At 36.2% G+C, this 22,921-nt stretch overlaps 1 protein-coding gene across 1 annotated transcript in view; it reads left to right on the forward strand.

The window, feature by feature from the left end:
* The first annotated feature begins 15,451 nt into the window (after nucleotides 1–15,451).
* TBC1D5 (TBC1 domain family member 5) overlaps nucleotides 15,452–22,921 on the forward strand; it is a 446,909-nt gene continuing 439,439 nt past the window's right edge. The window contains exon 1 of the mRNA XM_049870673.1: nucleotides 15,452–15,682. Coding sequence (XP_049726630.1) covers nucleotides 15,629–15,682 — 54 coding nt within the window. The 5' untranslated portion in view covers nucleotides 15,452–15,628. The remainder of the gene's footprint in view (nucleotides 15,683–22,921) is intronic.

Here is a 22,921-nt window from a genome sequence, read left to right on the forward strand (position 1 = left end):
AAGGTAAGATTACATGCCATGCATGAAAAAGACAAAGTTTTAAAAATGAAAACTACTTTGGGAAGGTTCTTTTTAAAATTAAGATGAAGATGAATTAAAGAATATATATGTATTCAACTCAGTGGCAGCAGAGTTTTTTGGTTTTTGTGGTGTTTAGACAGATGCACAGATGCAGTGATTGCTGGTGATAAGTTCATTTTCAGTTATATTATTTTAAAACATGAGTTGGAGTAAAAGTTATTTTTCTTAAAATGATAAACCGTAATTGACAGTAGTTTGCTTTTCTAGAAATGGTAAGTTATGTTTCAAGCTCTATTGCATTTTTGGTGACTTGTTATTTATTAGTGGTAAACTGCATAGACTACACCTAAAAGTAAGTGATGAAATAACCCTCTGTAAAACTTAATGAAATCCGTATATACTGTCTTTACAGACTGCCCTCAGTGGATTTGTTGCTTCACTTACAGAAAGCTTGCTCTAGGTTTGAGGTTTTCCCCCCTCCTCAGTAATCACTTACTTCCCAAAAGGCAGTGAATGTAGTAGCCTTTTACCTTTGGCTTTGTAACACTTCCCTTTTTATCCCCTACCACTTCTCATTTTCTTACCGTTGGGTGGCAAAAAGGGATTTATTTTAAATATGTAGATTCAAATGAAAATTAATTTTGTTAATTTGGTCAAGAACTTTTGTGTCTTTTATGGTTTGTTTTCTGTTATATATATTATATATGGCTATAAATTAATGAGAAAAATTAAAAAAAAATTTATCAGAGTCTGTTTATTCAAATGTGTTACTCCCTTTGTAGTCCCCTTGGGATGATGCGTATACATAATCCATTAATCCAAGTACTTTTGGAACACCTCCTTTCTCATTTCCTTCAGTGGAATTGATAAAAAGCTGCCCAAAATGAATACTCTGAAGGGAGATAAGATTAATTTTTTGTGGGTACATAAACATATGTGTGTGTATACACACTAGCATTTTTATAAAACAAAACAAAACAAAACATAATACCTTGTTTGTTTTGTACCTTGTAGATAATTAGACCCTGAATAGAGATACAGTGTTGAAAAACTGCCTGGATTTAAATAAATGGTCATATTTATCGATTCTGTTTTTGAAATCCTTTATCATATTGTCTCAAGGACCACCTGTAGTAGGAGTCCACTAATTAAAGAAATACAACGTAAGTTTTTTTTTCCTGTTGTCATTGCCTGTTTCAAAAATGCCACCATTCGGATTCTCTATTAAGTTATTATTATTTTTTTTTTTTGGTATTGTAGTGTAGTGTGCTATTTTTAAAAATATACTTAAGACTAAATTGAGACCTTCTTTCCAGATTAAAGTTATCCAGTGCCTAAAATTATCTGGAATCTGTACTACATTGCCTCAACTCTTGGTTGTTCTTACTTCCTTTGTGCTTTTAAAGCCTCTGCTCCTTGTCTTTTTTTAGGAGTATGGTGGATTTCTTATAGAGATCAATTTTAAAGCCATATGTTTTTGTTTTGTTTTCTTGTTCACCAAAATTTAAAAATTCTAGGAAGGTAGAGTGTTAAAATCCAAGAAGTAAACAATTTAAAGGTTGGCTAAAAGTATCAGAATAAATGAGGAAGTTTGAAGAGTTCTATATTTAGTGAATGAACACTCTGGAATTTGTTAGTAATGGAGCTTTGAGGAAGAATGTCTTTCATAAAGTACTTGATGGGAAAAATACATTATTCACCCACAGTATTTGCTTATTCATCATGTTTGTAAAGCCAGGAATTTAATATCTATGTATGTCAGTTTTTAAATGAAATTGAACTACCAGTAATGTTGATTTTTATTGCATATTTTGTTTAAAATTTACTTTTATTTGAAGAGAATTTGCTTTATTCCTTTTCTCCCCAGTCTGTTCTTTATCTAAGGAGCCCTGGTGGTGCAATGGTTAAGCACTTGGCTTCTAACCAAAAGATCTGCGATTCAAATTCATCAGCATCTCTGCAGGAGAAAAGACCTGGAGATCTGCTTCCAAAAAGATTATAGCCTAGAGTTCCTGTCCAGAGGCAGGATGATTTGAATGGACATGGAAACCCCGGGGTAGAAAGGGGGAGGTGCTGTCATGTTATAGGGATTCCAACTAGGATCACATAACAATATGTGTATACATTTTTGTATGAGGAATTAACTTGAGTTGTAAACTTTCACCTAAAGCACAATAAAATAAATAAACAAATAAATGAAAGTCCTATTTAAAAAAAAAAATAAATTACAGCCTAGGAAACCTTATGGGCAGTTCTACTCTGTCCTGTTAGGGTCGCTATGAGTCAGAATTGACTCAGGGCACCACCACCAGCATTCTTTGTCTTATTTACATCCGTACTGTGTCAGCACATATTAAATGCTAAAGTACCTTCTGAATTGCAAGGAAAATTAACTGTTCTTATGTTCTCATTGTGTAAAGAAAGAATACTCCCATTGTATTGATGGCCTTATTGATAATTTCCAGCCCTGCTGAGTATTGTCTACTGTCCCTCCTTTTCAGATATCCTTTTCCTCCCTTGGTGTTAGTCTAGAAGTGCCTTATGCAGTGTTGACAGAGGTAATGCGCCTGCCAGTGGTATACCTAGAGTGCCTTATACTGCTTGAAGTACTACGGGGGTGGGTGAGGTGACATTGTTGCCTAATCACCCAGAAATTCAGATAAAAATGTTAATTTGTGAAATATTTCAAGAGAGGGCTGCCTCTATTCATGAGTAGGAAAGCAACATTGAGTGGCATATATAATTTAGAATTTTTAGTGTGAAAATTTTAGTGGAATATATTAAATATGAGAAACATGGAACAAGAAACAGTATCACATGTTTAAATATTTTTGTCTTTTGTTTTAGTGTTTAAGGCTCTTTCTGGATAGCATGTTCTCGAATGCCTCTCCTTTGTGTTTACAGAATAGGTTAAGCTGTACCTGGGACGTGTGACTAGAAAGGTTGGCCTGCCAGAAGTCTTTAGTGCTTGAGGACAGAAGTAAAAATTTCCTAAGAAAAATAAAGAATATAGAGCCAGATCTGGTGATAGAGTCACAGTTCTTGGAGAAGCGGCACTTCTGAATTCAGCCTGCCGTCTGTTTTCTGGTTCAGATCTCTTAGGCCTGTTTCAGAGACCTGTGGAGACAGGAAGATGGTTAGACTGTAAGAAAAAGACCAGGAAGAATGGAAGAAGGCACCCGGGGAACAAACAGCACTACCCTGGCACTCTGTGAGGCCAGGAGAAAGGCATTCTCTCTCCTCCTTTGCCATAGTCTGCTAACTGTCATTTTGCAGACTGTACAGCATTAGAAAGGTTTGGGGCACCATGGGTGACAGCAGTGCTTCTTACAAAGCAGTATTTAGAGTCGAGGAGAAGCAGGACTCGGAGTCAGGGCAAGCTTACAAAGCCACAGTGGTGCTCTTACAGCAACATTAGTAACCTACGATGAGTGGTACACAGCCAGGCAATACCTACCTGGGTTGGGCAGGGGGAGTAGGTGAGATCCACCGAAGCTTAATTTGGAGGCAGCGAACCAGCAGATCTTAAAGACCACGTAGAGGGGAATGCCATGGTAGGTGGCTGTTAGCTCACTGGTCTTTTTCACGAACACATGTGGGGTACTTCAGGATGACAGTAAGCTGTTCTGGGAGAACAACTTACGGAGGCCTGGCCTTCAGCATTGGGGGTAAAGGTGAGAATCAGCAAGCGTGAGTTATATTTATGTTTTAAAATAATTTCCAAATTATTGAAATACTAAAGATCTCCTCTACCTTCCATTTTTACTTTGTTGCAAGCAGTGTTCTAAGTGTTGAGTAAACAAAGTTAAGATACGATTCTTTCCCTTAAGGAGCTTGCAGTTTATAGGAGGGAGACTGGCAGTTAAAAAAGTTAACATCTAGTATGGTGCCTGGTGTGATAGATAATGCATGGGAGATGGCGAACCCCAAAGGAAAGGTACTTAAACTAGCTTTGAGGTGGTGCTGTGGGATGGTTCAAAAAAGACTTCCTCGAGAAACTTGCAGGCTGAACTGTGTGTGAAGAATGGTGAAGACACTCTAGGCAGAGGGAGATTTTGTATGGAGTGGCCCAGAAATGTTGGCAAGGAATTGGAACTAAAGACTGTTTGAGTAACAGTAAGTAGTTTGGGTTTGTATGGTGGGTAATGTTGACATCTGAGACTGTAAACAACTTCTTTTATAAGGAGCAGCTCAAAGCTGGTCATCGTATGAAGCAGAGGTTAAAGATGTCCCAAATGTCCACCCTTTCCAAACTGCCTCATCTCTCACATCAACTACTCACTACCCCTCCCCTCAGTACTCCTTCAAGTCTTTGTGTTTCCTAACTCCCTGCAGCATCTTACAGAGCTCATGAACTGTATGAAGGAAATGGTTCATGCAGTTGTGGAGGCTGGCAAGTCTCAAATTCGTGGGTCAGGCATACGCTTTTCCTGACCCATGTGGCTGCAGGAGCTTGCGAACCCAAACCAGCAGTTTAGACCACAGGCTGCTGGCTCACAAGGCTGTAAAAGCTGTCATATCAGGGCAGGTGATGGAGGCTGGTGAATACCAGAATCAGCAAGTCAGACAGGAGTCCTCTGTCTCAAGTCCCAAGAGCTGGAGGTCAGTTGATCGTGAACCAGATGCAGGATATAGATGCAGAGAGAGAGCTTTGCCAGGACACAACATGTATCTTAGATGAAGTCCACACCCCAGGAAAGTGCACATCTTCAGTAAGTAGAACTTGAGTCACGTCCTCCTGCAAGGGTTTGACCCAAGACACACCCTACACTGATCCTACCTCATCAATATGTACAGGTCAGGATCCATAACACATAAAATGGAGGACAACCATACAACACTGGGAATCATGGCCTAGCCAGGTTGACACATAATGCCAACCATCACAGGTTTCATATACCTTATTTGCATAGTACCACTCAGTCATTGTGTGTGAGTCACAAAGACCATGGCTAAAGGGCTGTATTAAGTAGTTCGTTGCACCTCAAATGGGAAATAAAAGGTCTAGATTTTGAAGAGGCTTGTGTATTACACTAAGAGTTTGGACTCTTTTTTTCTGAAGAAAAAAAGGAGAAGAGGAAGGAAGATGGATTGGGTAGAATTTAAGTCAAGGAGAGGTGTAAACAGATTTATATTTTAGAAAGGGCACTTACGTGACATTTAGCAATTAGAATTAGATGGAGAGCTCAAAAACTTGGATACCAGTTTGGAGACTATTGCAGAAGGACGGGGAGAAACTGAGATCCTAAATTAGGTAAGGTCAGAGAAGTGAGGGAGAACACCCAAAGCAATCTACAAATACAGTGCAATCCCGATCCAAATAACCAACAGCACTCTTTAAAGGGATGGGTAAACTAAGCATTAACTTTATATGGAAAGGGAAGAGGGCCTGGATAAGTAAAGCACAATCGAAGAAGAGTGAAGTGGGAAGACTCGTACTGCCTTACCTCAGAACCTACTATACAGCTACGGTATTCAAAACAGCCTGGTACTGGTACAACAACAGATACATTGATCAATGGAACAGGATTGAGACACTCAGATGTAAATCCATCCACCTACAGTCAGTCTTTTTAACAAATGGTGCTAGCAGAACTGGATGTCCATCTTCAAAAAAAGTGAAACAGAACCCATACGTCCCACCATACACAAAAACTAATTCAAAATAGATCAAAGACCTAAATATAAAGTAAAAAACTCCAGAGATCATAGAAGAAAAAATAGGATCGATGCTAGAGGCTCTAGTGCACGGTATTAACAGGATACAAATCATAACTAAAAACACAAACTCCAGAAGATAAGCTAGGTAACTGAGATCTTCTAAAAAGTAAACACTCATGCTCATTAAAAGAATTCACCAAAAGAGTAAAAAGAGAACCTACAGACTGGGAAAAAGATTTTGACTATTACAAATCAGACAAAGTCCTAATCTCTAAAAATCTGCAAGAAAATCCAGCACCTCTATATCAAAAAGACAAATAATCCAATTAAAAAATGGGCAAAGGAAATGGACACTTCACTGAAGATGAAATTCAAACAGCCAGCAGACATCATATGAGGAAATGAGATCACTAGTCATTAGAAAAATGCAAATCGAAACCACAATGAGATGCCATCGCACCTCTACGTTACCAGCGCAAATGAAAAAAAAAAAAAAAACAGAATTACAAATGTTGGTGAGGCTACAGATAGATTAGAACTCTTATGCACTGCTGGTGGGAGTACAAAATGGTACAAACATTTTGGAAAGCGATACGGTGCTTCCTTAGAAAGCTAAAAATGAAATACCGTATGATCTGGCAACACCACATCTAGGAATATATCCTAGAGAAGAGCCACCACACATAGACATATGCACTTTCATGTTCATTGCAGCATTGTTCACAACAGCAAAAAAAATGGAAACAGCCTAGACGCCCATCAACAGATGAATGGATAAACAAACTATGGTACATATGCACAGTGGAGTACTATGAAATGATAAAGAACAATGATGAATCTGTGAAGCATCTCATAACACGGATGAATCTGGAGGGCATTATGCTGAGTAAAATAAGTCAATCACAAAAGGAAGAATACTGTATGAGACCACTACTATAAAATCTCATGAAAAGGTTTACACACAAAAAGAAACATTCTTTGATGGTTGCAAGAGAGGGGAGGGGTGGGGATTGAAAAACCCTAAATTGACAATTAGGTGAAGGGTAAGACAGTACACAATACCGGGAAAGCCAGCACAGCTTGTACAACGCAAGGTCATGGAGGCTCCAAAGACACATCCAAACTCCCTGAGGGACCGAATTTCTGGGCTGAGGGCTGTGGGGACCATGGCCCCAAGAGAACATCTAGCTCAACTGGCATAACATAGTTTACAAAGAAAATATTCTGTGTTCTACTTTGGTGAGTAGCCTGTGGGGGTCTTGAAAGCTTGTGAGCGGCCATCTAAGATACTCCTCTGGTCCCACTGTGTCTGGAGCAAGGTAGAATGAAGAAGACCAAAGACAGAAGGGAAAGTCAAAAGGACTAATGGACTGCAAGTACCACAGTCTCCATCAGACTGAGTCCAGCAGAAATAGATGGTCCCTGGTTACCACCACTGACCACTCTGCCAGGGATCACAATAGAGGGTGCCGGACAGAGCTGGAGAAAAATGTAGAACAAAATTCTAAATCACAAAAAAAGACCAGACTTACTGGCCTGACAGAGACTGGAGAAACTCTGAGAGTATGGGCCCCAGGCACCCTTCTAGCTCAGTAACGAAGTCACTCCTGAGGTTCACCCTTCAGCCAAATATTAGACAGACCCATAAAACAAAATGAGACTAAAAGGCACACCAGTTCAAGGTCAAGGATGAAAAGGCAAGAGGGGACAGGAAAGCTGGTAATGGGGAACCCGAGGTAGAGAAGTGGAGAGTGTCGTGGGGTTGGGAACCAGTGTCACGAAACAATATGTATATTGTTTAATGAGAAACTAATTTGCCCTTTATACCTCCATCTAAAAAGTACAATAAAAAAAGAACTAAAAAAAGATTATAAAAAGAATGTTAAAAATAAACAGCTGACTTGATTATATCAGTCATATAACTGACCAAAAAAAAAGATTGCCTGTACGGGTGCCCTATGTTGGGCAGGAATGGGCTGTCTCTAGTGTCACTGTCATTGGCTGGGAGCAGCCTAAGGAGAGTGTGGCCTTGGCGTGAATACTCAGGTGGCTCCTGAAGATATGGCAGCTGGAGGTTGTCAGTTAACTGCACTCCTTGCAGCAGTTAATCTCCGAGTGGTATACCTCCATGGCTGCAACAGTGGATGTGGATATTTCAGCTGGGTGAAAGGGCCAAAGGCGGAAGGAATTCCTCTTGGTCCATTATTTCCTCTGCTTTCAGCAAATAGATGTAGAATAGAGAAGGTGACTGAGACTGAGCAAGCATTGGAGGAATTTCAGGAATGGTAAAGCTGATAGGGGAACCCTGGTGGCTCAGTGGTTAAGCATTTGGCAGCTAACTGAAATACCAGTGGTTTGAACCCACCAGCCACTCCACAGGAGAAAGATGTGGCAGTCAGCTTCTGTAAAGATTACAGCCTTGGAATCCCAGTGGGCAGTTCTGCTTTGTCCTTTAGGGTCGCAGTAAGTCAGAATCAACTTGATGGCAATGGATTTCGTTCCTTTTTGGACAGCTGCTAGGTAAGGGGCAAAAGAAGGCAAGGTATTGGTAAGTAAGACATAAGTTGAAATAGTAGCTCATAAAGTCTAGAATTGATAAAGAAGGAAGTGAAACTGAGAGGGCAATGAGAGATTGAAACTGAAGGAATCGAAGAACTAGATGTTTGAATGAGCTTGAAGGCACTGTGCTGAGACTGAGGGAGTAAGAGAGTTCTAAGGAGAGAGGCAGTTGTGATGATAAAATGGTGTGCTGGTATGCTAGTTTAAGATTAACAGCCAAGCTCTATGAAATACTGATATTTTGAAATTCCTTTTTGTAAATTGGGAATAAAATTTTACCAGCAAAAAATGGTAATTGTGTATATATTTCTTGGAATCACAGCCGTAAGTACCATGAAGAAAAAAAAAAAGTATGAAGATTAATCATTTAGCTTCAGTAGTATAACTCGATGGCAGTAGGTTTTAGTATAACTTCTGCAACGTAAAATTTCAGAGCCACTTGTATATCAAGTTACTTGATGGACTAAATCTATTACATTATCAGGGAGTATAGTTTTTTCAAAGAAATAGTTGTGTAAATTATTTAGTTTTTCAATTTGCTATTAGCATAAGAAAATAGTTTTCTTATTTCTCAAAAGAGAAAAAGTGAGCTCTTCAAGGGTCTGTTTGGAAAGTTAGAGAAATGAAAAAATATTTAAAACATGTAGAGTTAAAAATTACTTGAGGGTAATCAAGATAATAGTTTTAATTATACACACACACAAAAAGAGCAAAAACCCTATTCAATAGCTGTCTCTTTTCCTGTCAGGAGTTGTAACAAATAATTTAGGTGATTAAAATATCATAGAGATATATGGATGGATGGGTGGAAGGATGGATAGACATTATGATAAAGAGTTATGTACTAACATGTAATTGAAGATTCTTGGTGGTAGATACATGGGTGTTCTCTGTAAAATTCTTTCAACCTTTTTGTATATTTGAAAACATTCATAATAAAGTGTTGAAAAGTAGTATTATAGCATGTATAACTTCGAAATACATCGGGGGGAAAAAAGAGAGGGTCTGATGGATCGATGGCTAGTTAAGGGATAAAGGAAGTGTAGTGAAATGTCAGTTGTAGAGTGTAGACAGTGGGGATGTATGGATGTTCATTGTAAAATTGCAGCTTTTCTGAATGAAAATTTTCAGAATAAAATGTTAGAAAAAATAGTATGAACAACATTTTTGGAGTTAGAGATCTCAATTCTAGTTGTGTGGCTTTAGCAAGTTATCGCTGAGCCAGTATTCTCATCTATAAAATGGGGAAAACATGCAGTTTGTAGATTTTCATAACTAGGGAAAAAAAAATCTGTAAAGCAGCTGACAAATGATAGTCATTTGAAAATGTTGCTGATAATACTGAAACTGTAAATTCCCAATTTAGGTATTGTATCTTGGTTCTTGCCTAATGTTTTTAGAATTTCTGGGAATGTGGGCCAGCAGACTTACTTGATGGAACTGGGGATGAGGTGAGACCAAGGTGAAAAACCAGACAATATCTGTGCCCATGTTCAGAGCCTGCATGTTTGTAATGGCTTAGTCTCTATAAGCCAGTCAGAACTTGGGCCCTATTGATGAGACCCTGGGACCATCCTTTTATCTAGGGTGGGGATATCTGACTTGTCAAGAAAAACTTGATGTACTTTTCAAAATGTTTTCATTTTGTGAAATACAGAAGTTCTTCAAAGTGAAATTGATGTGTACCTGTCCTAATTACTAGTTCCATCAGAATATATTGTATACCATGTGTCAGTATAAGGGTTTTTGTACTGTATTAATTTTTTTAGAATATTAAGTGAAAGTTATATTTACTGCTAATGTACCTAATATTCAGCAGCACCTTCTCCATCGATGACATATTCTTTTTCTTTTTTAAGAACAAAAGTCAGTCATTCTTTGTTTTTGTTTTGTTTTTAAAAATTAAACTTAGATTTCTGGTTTGTTTGAACTTTGGCCTAACTGTGTTTAAGAACAAAAGTCCTCTTGATTCTTTATTGGCTCTGTTTCATATGCAGGGTGAAGAAGAATTGAGGAACTTTTTCTATTTATGTACATTTATTTAAAATTTAAAATTCAGATTTACTACCATATGCCTAAAGGGCTAAACATAATATAGACGATTATAATCATTTATATAAATGGGCTTTAAAAACCAATTCAGTATGTTGAATCAATATGCTGTGAATTCCATATCTGTAGTTGTGATCCTAGTAAATTTCACGAAGTGTACTTTTACAGCATACAGATTTTAAATAAAATTGAATAGACTTTTCTAGCTGGCTTTATGGAAGAACTTCTGTTATCTTCCAGTTGACTGATTTCATACCAGAAAAGAACAATGATGCTTGAATATGAACTAGCCAGATTGGGTAAACCCGTTAAGGACAGTGTTCTCATCTCTCAGTAATATTTACTGATTATCCTCCATTTGCAAATCTTTATGTGATATAGAATAACATGAAAATGAATATTTACTTCAAAGGGTTGTTGTAGAGAAAAGTGCTTTGAAACTGGAAGCTGTATGTAAAAGGTAGTGTTAGTGTATTGAGGAAGACGAAGTTGCAGTCCTGGTCTGGAAATTTCAGTCTCCGCTCTCTGTGCCAGTACTCAGATGTCTATTCAGTGTTACGTTTATTCAGATAAGTCAGCAAAGTGTTTTGTAATTGGACCAGCTGTGTAGCATTCTATTGATACTTATTTTGTTACTGGGGAGATAGAGAAGGAAAAATAATCTGTAAAAAAAAAAAAAAAAGAAGTCAGAATATTTTCTAAGTTGGATAGTTCTAGCCTTCATTAAAAAAAAAGGATTTTCTATTTTGTTGGAATAATGTTTCTTTTTTTTTTTTTAAATTAAAAAAAATGATCAAACTAGTTACGTGCATATTGTCTAAAAACTCATATAATGCTAACAGGCTTCTGATAAAAACAGCATTTCCTTGCCCCAACCATGGCAATCCTTCATATCATGTCCTAGAGATAACAACTCTGCACTCTTTTTAGCTGTAATACACTTTATAATTTCTACTGCTTGGTTTTCCTGTCGTTTTTTATAGCTCTTAGTAGATCTCAGCCATTTTGTTTTTTTTGATCTTATGACGTTATTGATTTTTTTAAATTCTGTAACAGCCGAAGGAAAGAAGCTACTCTATTTTGGTTTAAAAAAAGAAAACTATATGACTCTATACTTTAATTGTATTTTAAAATGTTTCAGAAGCAGTAAGAAAGAAGAGAAGTGCATAAACATTTGTAGCTGGTTGTTAAATGTCAGAAATCGGGGTAGCAGGATTATTTCATACAGTGTACTGTTAGGAGGTAGGGATGACAAGAAGATAATTGGCAATAGAAATTCTTAAAAGAAGAAAGATTAACAAAAGTTTTAAAAGATTGCAAACAATTTTGGTAAATGTGGATAAGGGATTTGGACTCCCTTACCCAGTGTGTGGTAGTGTAAAATTGAAAGGCCATGGAGGTTTTTTTTTACAGCAATTTTTGTCTTTCAGTTCAGAATTTTGCTTCTTGATTTCCATCTAAGAGTAGTACTTAGTCAGACACAAATAAAAATGTTTATTGCAGCATTGTTTGTTACAGTCCAAATTTGGAAACAATCTAAATTACCACAGGGAGATGATGAGATAAACTGTAATACATTACTTAATACGGAAACCTATGGAACTATTTAAGAGAAGACGAATCTGTGTATTAATGTAGAAAGAATTCTTTATATTATCAGGATTATTAATTTTGCAATTTTTATTTCTAAAACAAAATCCGCTCTCTGAATTAGAACAGACACTACGTTCCAATCCTGTGATTCTATAGCTCTATATATGTATACATCCGTGGTCACTTAGAACAAAACTCTAAAAGGAAGTGTGCTCAAACATAAATACGTGGCAGTAATTCAGAGTTGTTACAGGTAAGGTTAAAGGGGAACAGGTACCATCCAGCAGTGGCAATATAGGCTCTGTGATTATGGAAAAGAGTTGTTTGAACCAGTGCGCAGCCTGGATTCTAAAATGCAAGACTGCCTTACTCCAAGCCTTAAACATGCTAGCTCTAAATTTCTCAATGTAATATTTACTTATTCTCATTAAGTAGCTTCTATTTCTTTAGAATAAAGAGTCCTTTATAAACAACTATGTTGGACTCAGTTTTGAGTAGTGAAATTATTTTGTGGCACAATGAAGTTATAATAATATTTTAACTATTGAGTTTTTTGCTATTCCTGTGGTCCATTTGGTGGACACATCAGCCGTGAGAATTGAGTTTTTATCACTGCTATGAAAATGTTTCTTTTAACAGTACCGCAAAGATAGAAATAAATCTCATTTCCTGAGGTGATGAGTGACTTAGAAGCATATAAAATGTCAGTAGTAAATTTCACTTACATGTGTTTTATAAAGGCAAAAAATTTTTTTTTAGTCATCTGGTGAAATTTTGTGTGCTAATTTATTGCCTTAGGAAGTTATCCTGATGAATTGAGTTCCTTTGGAAATTTTGGCTGTTAGGAGAGGTTTAAATTCTTAACTCTGGATATATGTGATTTAGGCAGTAAATAAATTTAGATGCCATCATAACCGTGGAATAACAAGCAGAAAACTACTGAGTTGAGAAACGAGGGACATTAAAATTTCTTACTGGTCTATCTAAGTACTATTTTGGAAGCATTGTGAATTCCTAGAAAGTTTAATGTATTTTTCAATTGTGAGTATCATAATACATTAAGGCAATTATATATAAATAGCACAGCCTGGATTAATTGGGTTTGGTTCTGACACCAAGTGGGTTCAGTTGAAAGCCACATATGCTCTATCTCTATATATATTGCCCATGTTCTCTTTCTGTGGGTATTTGCCAGTCTTTGGCTGCAGATTCTTAGGAAACTATAGGGTAATTACAAAGGTCTTCAAACCTACGTGTCACTTAGTGAAAACTGAAAGTACAGCTGCTCGTGTGTGTAGGGCAGATCTGTGTTTTTTTTTTTTTTTTGAAATTTAAAAAAGTAAGCTCATATTCACATGGTTGAGGATCATTAATATATTTAAAAAAATGTTCTATAATTACATAAGTAAAATGTAAGCATGAGCAAAATTTTGGCAACTTTAAGATAGAACAGATATAAGAAAATATTGGAGAAAAAACAGGCAATGAACTTTTTCTTGAGCAAAATCTTAAAATAAGAGTAATGAATTATAAAATAGTAAATATATTTCCTTTTGTCAAAAAATAACAAAGTCCCTTTTCCTTAAATACAGATTTTTCTATGATTTAAATTTTAATTCAATTAAATTCTGATAAAAACTTCAGTCACAAGAGATTTAACATAAGTGTTACATATTTGTCATTTGTCTTGAATGTTAAACAGTGCTACTACTAAAAAAACAAAAACAAACAGTGCTACTACTACATACCTACTTTTTCTATGTAATTATATTAAAAAGAAACTACTCATTTTTAGTGTAACCTATCCAGTTATGCTTACTTAACAAAGAAATATTTAATATATAAGCAAAAGCAGTATCTACTAACCCCTTGAAAGTGTTCTCTTCATAGCCAGACTAATATGTTTGACCTACCATTGTCTGCTATATTCATAAAGGATTAGGACAACCTATTTTTAAAAAGAGCGGTGTACACCTAAATAGCAATCTTTCTATTTTCCAAAATTCAAAATAACAATGAAAAAAAAAAATATGTATTCTTGTAGAATAGGTGCCTGGTAGGGTCATTGTTTCTGAAATCATCTTACACTTCCCACATTTAGAAATGAATGAAAAATACAGAAGGTTCACCTTTAAGTTGTCACCTTTCTACGTACTTTCTAGGACGTTATTTTCAAAGCTCGCTATGTTCTATGGAGTGAAGAAGTAGGAAGGAAAGAGGAATTAGTATAGCCTCTCAAGTCTTTTGATTCAGTAGGTCAGGGCTTTTTATTAGTTTTATATAATCTAAGAGTTTTATACCTGAATGCTTTTTCTTCTGGAATATCTTTTGGTCTTTTATACCGATGTGGCTTTTACATTGTTAAAATAAGTACATTTTGTTTATTTAGACCAGTTTCTGATTGTCTTCAGGAAACATTGAAGGCTGAAGGCTCTCAGTAATTTATTTTCAATGTGTGGTATTAACTGCTATGCTGTATATACATTTTATATTTATGTCAGGGAAGGGTGCAGAGGGTGCTTCAGGACCGCCTTTCAGCTCTAAGTAGCCGTTGTGTACATACGGTAAGGTACTAAAAGGTACTGCTGCGTAACAGTTAGTAACTGCTTTGGTGAAACTAAATGACGTGTTTAAGTTCTCACCAGGAAGTCGCTTCACATGTCTGTGTTAATGTATTCAAGGCTCGAGAAGGAAAGTTAATTTTCCAGCTTAAATATTTAATTCAAGCTTAAAATTTAGTCTGTAATTAGAGCTCCCAAATGGCAGGAACATGGAGTATTTGTCCATTTTAATTAGATTGTTGTTTACCTATTAATTATATATCATATCTTGTCATATAGTTTTGATGGTAACAGATGGTGCTAGAGTTAGTAAGGGTTTGAACAAAACAAGATTCCGCATGATTTATTAAGTTGCACTTTATTAGTGAGTGGTCTGCTTTAGTCAGGTTATTCTCCTGAATAAGAACTGTGCAACATTTTACTAATTTGGTAATTATTCTTTGTGGACTCTTAGGAAATATTAAACATAAAAAGTCTAATATGAGTGATTTCTATTTAGAAACAAAAGAGATTACTTCAGGCTTTTTTTAAAGGGGTATACATTACCAATTTTGTGATTGGTATGAGGTTTAATGCGTTTTGCTGGAACCTTAGGTTAGAGAATCAATTTTTTTTATTGGTAAAAATATACACATAGGGAATATTATATGTATAGTAATGATTTAGGTTGTGAAAAATAATAGAATGATAATTTAGTTATTTATTTCAAAAACATTCCTTCAGTGCCTATTCAGTTTAACAAGAAGGCAAGGTTCTTTGTTTACCAAAACATCAAAGAGCAGTTTTCTGGTGTCTAGTAAAATAAAGTTTGTCAGTAGAATTTTCATATTCAAAAAGTCCGTGCCAACTGAATAGGAAGGCCTTCCTTCTAAGTTTAGCTTATGCACAGTTTCAGTAAAGTTTTTTTTGTTTCCACTGTGAATAAATTTTACATATGTGTGTATGCATATATGTATGGACAGAGACAAACAGAATACAGGGAGGGAAAGAGGGAGCAAAGGGGAGGGAGAAAGGAGTTTGTGATTTACTTTGGTTCTCAATATCATTAACTTAAAACTTAAAACTAAGTTTGTGTTACTATCTGTTAACGCTTAAAGTTCTTTTTTTTTTGGAAACAGTGGCCAGTGCTTTATAACAGAAACAAAACCAAAAGGTCTTACTTTTACTAATGGCAAGATTTGATGTGGAAGAATTCCCTGATGTGTAGTCAGACCGTCACTTCTTCTTTTACCAGTGTGAGTTTCAGTAAGCAGCTTGGTTTCTTGTTTGTGTTGATTGACCTTGTCTTGTTTTTGTAGTTTAGTTTTTCTCCGCTTAAACCATGTCAATTTTTAGAAATACATATTCGCCTCTTGGTGTCATAGCTCATTCTTTAGGGCGGGTGATATTTTAACTTAAGTGTATGTACGATTCCTCATGTTCAAAGTAAGCTGTTAGATGTGTGATACGGGACTCAATATGTGTGAAATGCTCACCTAACTGAATATATTAAGCACTTAAGCTTATTTTAGATGAGTTACTGCATTGAGATCTTTATCACTACCTATATATTACAGTGTCTTTTGAACGATTTGATTTGATTAGGAAAGAAGAACTAAGTGATTTTTTTCCCCTATTGAACGGGAAATTTAATGTGGCCTTCGTTTCATCTTTTTTCCCCCCCGTAGAATGTTGAGTGCTTGAAAACTGATCTCAAACGTTGTGCTATGATGTTATAATGTAGGAGAGATGCTGCATTATAGTTACAGTAATTAAGGAGAATATCAAAGGAGAAAAATTGTTATTCACTTAGAATATATAAAACCTTGGTTTGAAAGTTTGAATATTTAATATTTCTGCCATTTTTGGAAAATATGGGATTATATTTTATGTCTTTGGCAAAATTTATCAAATATAAAATGCAGTAGTTTCAACAAAAAGGAAAACTAAATTGAAGCATCTAAATTACTCTAATTTTAAAATAAAAATTTAAAAAGGCGGTGATTCTTTATAAATAAATGAGATACTTGATTTCTTTTTTGAAACCATGTGAAGTGTACTAAAATACATGTGTTGTTTTGTTTTATCTGGGGAAATAAATAAATGGATACTGGGTGATTGGAAGCCCTTGTGGTGTAGTGGTTAAGAGCTACGGCCACTAACCAAAAGTTGGCAGTTTGAATCCACCAGGTGCTCCTTGAAAAAAACTGTATGGGGCAGTTCTATTCTGTCCTGTAGGGTTGTGATGAGTTGGAATCAACTTGACAGCAACAGGTTTTTTTTGTTTTGGTGATTGTTAAGGAAAAGAGCACATGAGAATAGAAATGGTATTTTAGAAATGAGGCGCTCTTTGAGGTTGATTCTCGCCAATCTGTGGCCCACCACTTTATCCCATGAGAGAACTTTTAATTCAATAGCCATTCGTGTATTATACTGGTTTCAAAGAAAATGGCAGTACTGATTACTTTTTCTGGAATTACTAAGGATCTGTCTTTCCTTAAAATAGAAGTCTAGGATATTTAGCAATTTTGGATAGTTCATTAATCACTCGCTACTTGATACTAATCTGAACCAAAGTGGTAATACATTAAGTGAAATTCCTAAGGACTTTGCACATTGGAGACTTAAAAGGCTCATCTAATTTTGAGAAGTTTTGCTGAGGTAGTGATCCTTTGGGAAGAGATTATGGTAGTAGGATTAAGACCTAGTGATCCATAATGGATGTTTTTAGTCAGTGTCTTAAAAATAATACGTTCATTAAATTCAGCTCCTCGGGCATACTTTTTCCTAGGAACGGGTCTTACGGGTGGTATTAAAAAAAACCCATTGCCATCAAGTCAGTTCTGACTCATAGTGAACCTATAAAAAAAAAAAAAAGAACCTATAGCCCTGGGATAATAGCAACCACATATTAGTCATTCCAAATACGGGGGCAGAAGATTTTTTTTTTTAGTTCAACTAAAAAAACTAAAGTTTTTTTCAACTTTAGTTTCCCATGTAGTAATTAACCAAATGCTTAATGTAAAGTTGTATCTTCCACTGTGTGGCAGGGTGTTAGTATGGAATTTGATGGAATTAAAATAATCTGTAAGAGTATTCAAGACTTGAATGCTCAGGATTTGATTGTACCGTTGCTAATTTTTTTAAGTACATTGGTAAAAAGGTAACCATTTGTCTATGCTGAATACCTAAGATATGGGGAGAGGGTGTGAGACCCTCATCAGTAATGGTACAGCATGTGTAAGCAACCAAGAAGCATGGTGGGTAGGGTGGGTAAATGCAGATTTTAAATACATTAGTAATGGTCGCTCTTCTCAAACATACCTTTATGCCTCTACCTTTTGTTTTACTGTTGCTTTTTGAATGAGATGACTTCAACTAGAACTCCTACCTAATCTTTCTTCAAGATTCAGCTCAAATTTTGTTTCTTTGGTAAAATATTTCAACTTGCGCCGTCTCCTTGGCACTTTGTGCATACACGTATCACATTGAATTATAATTATTTGTTTATATGTCTGTGTTCTCTGTTAAGGTCTCTGGGTGGTGCAGATGGTTTGCTCTCAACTTCTAATTGAAAGGTTGGGGGTACTGCTGCAGAAAGGCCTGACAGTCTGCTCTTGTAAGGATTGCAGCTAACAAAATCCTGTAGAGCTCAGCTCTACTCTGTAACACATGGGGCCACCATAAGTCAGAACTGGCTCCGTGGCAACAGATTTTGTTTTTTGGTTTGGTTTTCCATTGTACTGTTAGCTTCTAGGGTTGAGGGTAGTGTCTTATTTGTAGTTTTCACCTCCAGTGTTTTTAGCACAGTGATGTAATGAATGTTGATCAAAAGAATTAATAAAAGTACTTACTTCAGAGGATATGGCTATTCTGTAAAAGTTAGAGTGCTATGGATCTATGAGGGAGCCCTGTGAAGGCTTTTTTTTTTTTTTAACTTTCAAATAATTATATAAGTATTTTTCTTATAAACAGAATGTCTGAGGAGCTTATGTTTTCTTCCAAATTAGTCTATCTTTATTTGCTATTTTTTTTTTTTTGCTAGTGTGTAATCTGTATTTTTGGCAAAATAGTCTACTACAGAAGTATATAAAGTTAAAATAATTTGTAGTTTTTTATCCAGTGATAACCATTGTTTCTTGATGTATATGTCCTTTCAGACTCCTTTTATTTATTTATTTTTTTAAGCCTTTGGTCTTTTTCTTCTCATTTTCCTTTTAAAACCTTATATAGACAAGTTGTTTCTAAAGATACTGTTTTGAAATATGGATTCTTCAATTCATCACATTTTAGATTACTTTCTACGATCTTTTATCATGCAGAATGTATTTTGGTAAACCCATTGGACATTTCCAGACCTTACATTTGGCTTTTCTCCACTTTGAAATACATCTGACTTTGCGTCTGCACATCACACATTCCTGGTTTTGTCTGTTTCCTGAGTGATTGTTGCACTCCTTTAGCTCATTTTCTTCTACTTGGTTTTTAAGTATATTCCTCAAGTTCCAGGGCTTTTCTCTTCTCTGTACCTTTCTCTTGGCAATTTCATATACACCCATATTTTCAGTTATCAGCTTTGTGTTGATGACTCCCAGTTGACCGCTCTAAGCTTACTCCACTATTGTGACCCCATACCCGTATATCTAGTCACTGACTTGATGTCTTTCTACTTGGATTCCACCATGAAGTTTCCTCTATTCATCAAGGCTAAAATTTATGGTGTTCCTCCTTCATTTGTTATTCTTTCATCTAGTTTCCTTGATTCCAGTATATAATACTTTTCTACCTAGATGTGCCACCAGAGAAAATCCCCCTTACTCATCATATCCAGTCCATCACAGATTGTCCCAATATACATGGAAAATCTGTTCTTTTCATACCAATTTGAAATGTCATCTTTATCATATTCTGAATTTTGATCTATTCATAGATCTGTTTTAATTTGTTGATCTCTCTTTACGCAAATATTACACTTCTAACAACTGTAGATTTAATGTTTTTCTGCTTTGTAAGACTATTTCCTTCATTTTATTCTTCTTTAAAAAAATTATAGGCATTCTGACACAATCTGTATGGACTTCAAAATCTCTTTGCTAAACCTGCCACCTTCTGTCCTCAAAATCACTTTAGGATTTTTATTAGAATTGCACTAAATGTTTCAATTACTTTGTTGTATTTCTTGATTTAATCCAATATTATTTATGTCCTTCAGATAAGTTATACATTTCTCCACCCAGCTTTTTCACAGTCCACCAAGTTTGCTGTTGCTGTTGTGCTGGGATATTTTCCTTACAGTTAATTTTGGGAATAGCACAGTGTCTAGCAGCAAAAAAAAAAATCCAAACTGATGCATGGTGAGCACGTGCGTTGCATAGTAGGACTGTGCTTCGTTGGGTTTTCATGGCTGTGACCTTTCAGAAGCAGATCTCCAGGCCTTTCTTCTGAGATGCCTCTGGGTGTGTTCAGACCATCAACCTTTCTGTTAGTAACCCAGTGTTTAACCGTTTGTGCCACCAAGAGAGCACATCACACAATAGTTACTGAAGTTTGAACATTTTTTGGTATATACAAAGTTTTTTAAAGTCAGTTAGTCTAATTCATTTCATGATTTTTTAAGTTTTTTCAATTGATTATCTTGTATTTTTGTAGATAGATAGTATCTTCTGCAAATCATAATTTTGTTTTCCTTTCGAAGTTTATACTTCCTACTTCTTTTTTTGGGGGGGAGATCAATTTAAGGTTGGTGTTGTTAGTTGCTATTGAGTTGATTTCAACTCATGGCGACCCCGTGTGTACAGAGTAGAACTGATCCATAGGGTTTCCTTTCTTTTTATTGTTCTTTAGATGAACATTTATAGAAAAACTAGTTTCTCATTAAACAGGTAGTTTTTTTTTTTTTATACATACTGTTTTATGACATTGGTTAACAACCCCAGAACATGTCAACAGCTTCCCTTCTTGACCTGGGTTTCCCTATTACCAGCTTTCCTGTCCCCTTCTATCTTCGAATCCTTGCTCTTGGGCTGGTGTGCCTCTTTAGTCTTGTTTTGTTTTATGGGCCTGTCTAATCTTTGGCTGAAGGGTGAACCTCCGGAGTGACTTTGTTACTGAGCTAAAAGGGTGTCTGGAGACCATACTCTTAGGGTTTTTCCAGTCTCTGTCAAGCCAGTAAGTCTGGGCTTTTTGTGTGTGTTAGAATTTTGTTTTGCATTTTTCTCCAGCTCTTTCCAGGACCCTCTATTGTGATCCCTGTCAGAGCAGTCAGTGGTGGTAGCCAGGCACCATCTTGTTGTACTAGACTCAGTCTGGTGGAGGTTGTGGTAGATGTGGTCCATTAGTCCTTTGGACTAATCTTCCCTTGTATCTTTAGTTTTCTTCATTACCCTTGCTCCCAAAAGGGTGAGACCAGTGGTGTGTCCTAGATGGCCGCTCACAGGCTTTTAAGACCCACAAACTCACCAAAGTAGAATGTAGAACATTTTTTAAAATAAACTCTGTTATGCCAGTTAAGCTAGTTTCTCCTCAAGACCATGGTCCCCACAGCCCTCAGCCCAGAAATTTGATCCCTCAGGGAGTTTGGATGTGTCTTTGGAGCTTCCATGACCTTGCCTTGTACAAGTTGTGCTGGCTTTCCCAGTATTGTGTACTGCTGTACCCTTTACCAAAGTTACCACTTATCTATTGTCAATTTAGTGTTTTTAAATCCCCACCCCTCCCCACCCTTGTAACCATCAAAGATTGTTTCTTTTTGTGTGTAAACCTTTTCTTGAGTTTTTACAGTAGTGGTCTCATACAATGTTTGTCCTTTTGTGATTGACTTATTTCACTCAGCATAATGTCCTCCAGATTCATCCATGTTATGAGATGCTTTGCAGATTTATTATTGTTCTTTATTGTTGTGTAATACTCCATTGTGTGTATGTACCATAGTGTGTTTATCCATTCATCCGTTGATGGGCATCTGGGTTGTTTCCATCTTTTTGCTATTTTGAACAGTGCTGCCATGAACATGGATGTGCATATGTCTATTCATGTGACAACTCTTATTTCTCTAGGATATATTCCTAGGGGTGGGATTGCTGGATCATATGGTATTTCTAGCTTTCTAAAGAAGCGCCATATCATTTTCCAAAATGGTTGTATCATTTTGTATTCTCATCAGCAGTGCATAAGCGTTCCGATCTCCCTGCAGCCTCTGCAGCATTTGTTATTTCCTGTTTTTTGATTCGTGCCAGTAATGTCAGGGTGAGATGGTATCTCATTCTGGTTTTGATTTGCATTCCTCTTAATGGCTAGGTATTGGGAGCATTTCCTCATGTGTCTGTTGGCTGCTTGAATGTCTTCTTTGGTGAAGTGTCTGTACATTTCCTTTGCCCATTTTTTAATTGGATTGTCTTTTTGTTGTAGAGGTGTTGGATTTTCTTGTAGATTTTAGAGATTAGACCTTTGATTTGTAATAGTAAAATTTTTTTCCCCAGTCTGTAGGTTCTCTTTTTACTCTTTTGGTGAAGTCTTTTGATGAGCATACATGTTTACTTTTTAGAAGGTCCCAGTTATCTAACTTATCTTCTGGAGTTTTTGTGTTGTTGGTTATGGTCTACATCCTGTTAATGCTGTGTATTTGGGTCTCTAGTGTTGATCCTATTTTTTCTTCTATGAACTTTATAGTTTGTGGCTTTATTTAGGTCTTTGATCCATTTCGAATTAGATTTTGTATATGGTGTGAGGTATGGGTCCTATTTCATTTTTTTGCAGATGGACATGAAGTTTTACCAGCACCATTTATTAAAAAGGCTTTTCCCCATTTTATGGCTGTCGGGCCCTTGTTGAAGACCATGGGTGGTTGGATCTACATCTGGGTTCTCAGTTCTGTTCCACTGGTCAGTGTGTCTGTCATTGTACCAGTAGCAGGCTGTTCTGACTACTGTAGCTGTATAGGAGGTTCTGAGGTGAGGTAGTGTGAGTCCTCGTACTGTTCTTCTTCAGTCATGCTTTGCTTATCCGGGGCCTCTTTACTTTTCATATAAAGTTAATGATTAGATTTTCTGTCTCATTAAAGAATGCTGTTGAAACTTGGATAGTTATTGCATCTTATTTATAGATTGCATTGGGTATAATTGACATTTTCACAGTGTTGAGTCTACCTACATGTGAGCATGGTATGTTTTTCCATTCACGTAGGTCTCTTTTGGTCACACTTCCCACTTCTTTTACTTGACTGTTAGGTTGGCTAGTATCTCGCTGACACTGTTGATTAAAAGCATTAGTAGTCATTTTTTTAAGATTTGTTAAAATTTACCAATATAGTAATCTAGGTCAGGTGTCTTTGGTGTGGGGTATATTGTGATGATGGAGGAAAAACTTTGACTACATTTCTGATACCCTTTAAAATTATTGATGTATCTAAGTTGTTGGCAGCTTATTGAATTGATTGTAGAATTTTTTTTTTTTTAGGAAAGTACCTGTTTCATTCCTTTTTCTGAAAAAAATTTAGA

Source organism: Elephas maximus, chromosome 27 (assembly GCF_024166365.1).
Source record: "Elephas maximus indicus isolate mEleMax1 chromosome 27, mEleMax1 primary haplotype, whole genome shotgun sequence".
Classification (NCBI taxonomy): domain Eukaryota; kingdom Metazoa; phylum Chordata; class Mammalia; order Proboscidea; family Elephantidae; genus Elephas; species Elephas maximus.